The sequence below is a fragment of the Plectropomus leopardus genome, chromosome 12 (genome assembly GCF_026936395.1).
Source record: "Plectropomus leopardus strain MGB_pleo_1.0 chromosome 12, ASM2693639v1, whole genome shotgun sequence".
Taxonomy (NCBI): Eukaryota; Metazoa; Chordata; class Actinopteri; order Perciformes; family Serranidae; genus Plectropomus; species Plectropomus leopardus.
Window position 1 is genome coordinate 10,274,061 of NC_142187.1, and position 6,073 is coordinate 10,280,133.

The window sequence follows — 6,073 nt, forward strand, 5'->3', positions numbered from 1 at the left end:
AAAAAGTAGCCTTTTCTAAGCATGTGTCAAGAAAACATGTAAATCAAGCCTCTCCAAATAACTTCAAAGACGGAGACAAGATGGCACATTTTTTATTCACTGTTGAATGTGTGTTAAGTGTAGGTCTCTTTTTCTATATAGACAAACATTTTGCATTGTCACTCTCAAGCTACTTGGCTATATTTCTCATCATACCATGAATGTATAAGTCCAACATTCACTTTTAGATAAACCCCAGACAAGGACAAACCCCAGGGTTTGTCAATATATAAGCGACATTATTCACATGATATATAATTATTTGAGTCATTAAAATATTTTTTAGCGCAGCTTTCATTTTATTTGCAAATCTTCCCTTATAATACAACCTCTTCTATGAATTCATGCATAAAATAATAGTTAAATCTAAAATATCTGGGCCCTCAAGAGGTAGATGTAGGCTCCAGCAGTCATTGTCCTATTACAGAAATAAATGGCCAACCAGTCAATTACACCCATGCCCGCTTGTCTTGAGATTCACTGCTGTCTGAGTGTTGGCCCAAGTTTGCCCCAACTGGAGCATACTGGTCCAGCTTTTTTGGCATTTTGGGGTTTGGTGGTGGTCCTCTGTCGGGGCGAGGGGATGTTGGAGGCCTCAGGTGGCTGTTGAGGACAAAGTGAGTTGGGGCTGGAGTGCTTATGAGATTGGGCGACTGAGACATCCCCAACTTAGCATCTTTGCCCTCTAGCCTCTTGTCATTTGTGGATTCACCAGATTTAATTATGCTTCCACCATTCATCTTTGCATGAAGAGGTTCTCCATCTGGCATAACAGCAGCAGCATGTTTCTCATCTTTGAGACCGTTCTTTGAGCTCACACTCGGGCTGACTCTTCTGGTTAAAAGAACATCGCTGTCCTCAGTTGTACTTGTCGATGTAAACATACTGCTTTGCTCTCCTTTACTCATCTCCTCCATCCACATCTCTCTCTTCCTTCTCCATCTCACCATTGCCTTCATAGAGCTCATCAGGTCAACAAGACTTAGCAGAATGGACAAGGAGGAGACACCTAGCATGAAGTTGAGCATTAACGTCTTCTCAGTTGGTCTGGAGATGTAGCACTCCACACCATTTGTGCAGGGAGCCTCGTAACACAGAAAGCTCTTAGGAATGGACAAACCAAAAAGAAAAAACTGGCCTGCACCGAAAACCCCCTCTAGAAGGATTCGAAGAATTACAACCAGGAAGTAAGCGCAGTAAAAGCGCGGTACTCCCCATTCTCGAGGGGGGTCATGAAGTAAAGCTTTATGCAAGGACAGTTCTCTTGAGGAGCTTGAATTCTCAAGGTTGAAAGGTGAACCTCCTTGACTCCTGTCACAGTAAGAACCGCCAAAATAGGGATATGACAAAACTTTGTGCATGACGTAGGTTGCAAACAGCACATGGGGGAGACAGAGCAGAATGAGGTGGAAGAGCCAGAGACGAAAGACGGATATGGGAGCAAATACGTCAAAACACACATTAGAGCAGCCTGGCTGGATGGTGTTGCAGATGAATCTTTCCTGTTCGTCATTGAAGAGGGTGAAGCCAGCCAGCAGGAGGACCAGCAGACGTAGTAAAAGCATCAACATCCACCAGGTTTTGCCTGTAATGAAAAAGAGATAATGAAGTAATAATGAGTTTTAGATGAAATTCTGATGAAACTTAAGTGATCTCAGCGGGCACAAATGGATTACTGAAGGGGCCTGCCAGACAAAGGCCTAGGGGCCATAAGGCACATGAAATGTCTACAATCACAGGCAAAGCAATCTAAGAGAGACTTAATGATAACAAAGAGAGAACAACCAAAAACAGACACAGAAAGTTTTCAAAGAGACACAAAATGACTACAAAAAGGGGCAAAACAACAACAACAAAGAAATGCAAAATTACTACCAAGTGACACAGGACAACAAAAAAAGGCCTGAAAGAGACACAAAATAACTACAAAAAGGGGCAGAACAACAACAAACAGACACAGGATGACCAAAAGAAGACACAAAAAGGCATCAAAGAGACATAAAATTACCACAGATTAAGGGCAAAACATCAACAAAGAAAAACAAAATGACTACAAGGGCACATAGAATGACCAAAAGAGATACAAAAAGGCACAAAAGAGACACAATATTACTACAAAAACGGGGAAAACAAAAACAGAGACACAAAGTGACTACAAAGAGACACTGAACAACTTAAGAGACACACAAATGCATGAAATACACACAATATTACTACAAGAGGGGCAAAACAACAACAAAAAGACTCAAAATGACTACAAAGACACACAAATTTACCAAAAAAGAAACAAAAAGATCTCAAAGACACATTTAAAAAAGAAACAAAACAAAAAGGGGCAAAACAACAAAAAAGATGAAAAATGACTACAAAGACACACAGAAGCGACAAATATGGAAAAACAACCCAAAAAAGCACAGACTGACCCCAAAAAGCCACAAAACATTATTACACAAAATGACTACATAAAGTGGCAAAAAACAGACATGAAACAATTACAAAGAGAAACAGAGCACCCACAAAAAAACATAAAAAGGCCTTAAGATAAACAAAATTACTACAGAAATGGGCAAAACTACCAAAAAAGACACAGAAAAACCCCAAAGAAACACAAAATAATCCCAAAAAGGGGCAAAACAACAACCAAAACATACAAATTAACTAAAGACACAAAAATAACTACAAAAACAGGCAAAATGACCAAATAAAGAAACATAAAATCACCAAGAACAACCACAAAAAGCCATCAAAAATACACAAAAAGCACACAATGACCACAAAAGGGGAAAACACAACCAAGAACAGACACAAAAAGCATCTAAGGGACACAAAATTACTACAAAACAGATAAAACAACAACAAAAAAATACAATATGACAACAAAGTGACACAGAGCAACCAAAAAAAAGACACAAAAAGACAAAAAATATCAGTGCTACAAAAACGGCAAAACAATGCAAAAAGACAAAAGGAATGGAAAAAAAATACCACATAGAGACACAAAATAACTACAAAATTGGGCAAAACAGCTGAAAAGAGACACAGAAGTACTTCAACAGAAAAAGAGGCAAAACTTGTCTGTGTTTCCACTCCCGAGGAGAGGTGGTGGGGCCTTATACATGTCCCTGCCTACAGGCCCATTCACTTAAAATCGGCCCATGTCAGAGGGGTATTTGAGTTGCTGCAGCATCCAAGGTTAGGTTAAATCAAAGAAAAAATATGATATGTCTAAAATAATCAAATGTTAAAAACATGATAATGAATGGTAATACTTAAGGTGGTACAATGCCTTTTTTTTAAAAAAAAAAAAATAATGACTATATATTATTTTTATGGACTAAAAAAAATAGCAGTCCCTCAGTATTTGAAACTTGCTGTCATTTCTTTTTTTTCCAGTTAATTTTAGTTGGTCATAATTCCCCAGAGTAATTGGAGGGTTATTCGGATCACCTGTTGTGCAGGGTGTGGAGACTGAGTCCTAATTAAGAATTGAGAGCAGCTTGGTGTATTTCCTCTCTGGGCTAATCAGGGTGTGATGACCCCCTTTCTGCAGGCATAAGAGAGGAGAGGAAACACACACTTGGGGCATTCTGATCCTTCCTCAATCCAACACAGACCTCATGTTAGCAGACATTTTATCAGCCAGAAACTCTGATCTCTGTAGGCCCCTTTGGGACTTTAGTGCTGTCCTTTGCTTTCCTGTTTGAGGGTTTATGCTCTCTAAAATCTAAGTGCTGGGAAACTGACAGAACCCCTTAACACTGGTCACCTGAATCTGGGCAGTTCTTAGTGTTTGCCTGCAAGAGATTGCTTGCCTCACCATCACTCAACACCCGCAGGCTTTATATAGTGATTTTGTTTATTGATGTATTCACTGAGACCCAATATAACCCTGACCCCATATACAAACACATTTGGTTAGTATTGAAGATATATTTGTGTATCACTGAAGAGGCATTTATTTTATTCGTATTAAGGAGGCACATGCCTTTGAGAAGATCCTCACAAAATTTGTTTCCATAAGTGAAGTTATATCTATTATGTGGTGGGGAACTTGTCCTTACGAGTCTTTCCAACCTGCTGAAATCTTGGAAATAAATATTGCCCACACAGTCCAAAAATATTAGTAAAAATGGAAACAGTTAAAGTCCAAAAACCAGAGCGCTGAACTCAAATTTCTGATGTCATAGGGTATAAAGTCTGAGCTGCTCCACAGACAATAATGCATTTAGAAAGATACTACTGATGACACAGAGCTTCCAGGGGAATTTTCTGAGCACGTGGGTACATCATGAGGTGGTTTTCCCAAAATAATGACAAAATTACCCAGAGAAAAATACAAATTGGCACAAATGTCACAATACCCATAAAAGAAAATAATGTCCAAGCAAAAACAATCCCACCAGATGTTACTCAACATACATTGTTCTTAATGCATTCTTTAACCCTTTGAAACCTGGACAAATTGTCTTGATTTCTGTCAAAAGCATGGGAAGAAGGCAATGAACAACTCAGGAGAAAATAATAACTTTGTAAAGTATTTTAAAATAAATTATTAAGTACAATAAATACAGTTTTTCAGGACATTTGGCTTTTTTTGTTTTTTAAATTTTTCTAAATCTACTAACTAATATCTTGCAATTAGCGTAACACTTCTTACAAATTGCTTACTGCCTTTTTTCCTGTTTTCGAAAGAAAAAAAGCCATTTTTTTTTATTAATCATTATTTTTTGTTGAACTTAACAGAACTTAACATTAACTGTTTACTTGGGTAAACAGTTGTGTAATTGGCTTTGCATAGAAAATAAACATTGACGTACGAACAGTTGCTTCCATTCTATCCATGTAAACTACAAAAACAAAAAAAACAAAAAAAAACGTACCCATAAATGAGACAGTGTGACTGATCGTGATGAAGAGTAGATCTCTTGCTCCCATCCTCATTGTTCAGCGCTAACCCATAAGAAAACAAGCCAACACTCTCAAGCAAAGCTCCTTAAAAACAAATCCAAACCAGACAAATGTTTGTGACTTGCTGTCTCCTTCAACGCTGCTCCAGAATAACACTGCTGACCCTTTACAGCTTGACACTAAATACAGACACCTCAAACGTTTTCTTACCGCTGCTCACTGTTGTCTGCAGAGGCCAGGACCTGTGGAGAGAGAGAGAGCTATTCTTACCCAGCTGCCATCAAAGCATTGTTGGGATGTCGAGGTACCAGTCAACCTTACTGGAAGATGACAATCATGCATTGGCGAGCTTGTAATAGACCATCTTGAACTTAAGTCAGCCAGCTGAATGGCACTGAGTCAATTAGGTAATAATAACCCAACAAGACAATGAATTATTATTTTTTTAGCAGACGCTTAAAATCAATGCCAACTTTATTTTAATGCCAGTGCTGTGAAACAAAATACTCCTCAAAAATGGATAAAGCATTTTCTTTTATCAGAATCAACACATAACAACACATAAATATAACTGACTTGTCTGCGTTTTTTAAGTCTTTATACATTATAAAAAGTTAATTTGGAAAATAACTATATTTTCATGTTGTTTTTTGCAGACAAAGGAGAGGGGGGAAATCACAAAAACTTCATCAGTTATTTTCCAGGAGCAAGTCGTTGGGATTTATATATATACAGTGGAAATTCAAAATAATGAATTTGTCAGGAGTTTTAGAGACTCTCAAACTTGTGGCTCTGCAGACGGGGTTTAAATGATTAAATTTACATCATTAGAAAGTGTACCAAAAGTTGATATGATATCCAGTTTCTCCTGTTTTGGTGTGTTCAGCGTAATGATTTCTTTATTGCTTTAAAAGGCAATAAAGTGTATTTTAATGAATGAACACACCTTTAGTGGGTTACTTCTATTTTTGTGTTCTGGACCAATGAAAAGGCCTGGGATGAAAAGTTTGGTTTACTCTGCAATATTTTTAAAAAATTAAATAATTAGTGTCATAACTAAATTGAACCTGGTTGAGTATCAGTCTGCTCCTGCACCGGGACTTGTCACTAAACCAGGCTCTTAGGA

At 37.8% G+C, this 6,073-nt stretch overlaps 1 protein-coding gene across 1 annotated transcript; it reads right to left on the reverse strand.

Annotated features, from left to right (window-relative positions):
- Positions 1–93: 93 nt before the first annotated feature.
- LOC121965033 (gap junction delta-4 protein-like) lies at positions 94–5,108 on the reverse strand. The gene is made up of 2 exons (XM_088085256.1): positions 4,920–5,108; positions 94–1,624 (listed from the first exon to the last, which is right to left on the reverse strand). The coding sequence occupies exons 1-2, from the start codon at positions 4,978–4,980 to the stop codon at positions 489–491; spliced, it is 1,197 nt and encodes a 398-aa protein (XP_087941382.1). The 5' UTR covers positions 4,981–5,108; the 3' UTR covers positions 94–488.
- Between the last annotated feature and the right edge of the window lie 965 nt (positions 5,109–6,073).

What these genes read in the sequence shown, in the direction of transcription:
- LOC121965033 (XM_088085256.1), bottom strand. Translation starts at nt 4,980, where the DNA reads ATGAGGATGGGAGCAAGAGATCTACTCTTCATCACGATCAGTCACACT. An exon ending in TCACACTGTCTCATTTATGG is followed by an intron (nt 1,625 to 4,919) that starts GTACGTTTTTTT and finishes TTTTCATTACAG; the next exon opens with GCAAAACCTGGTGGATGTTG.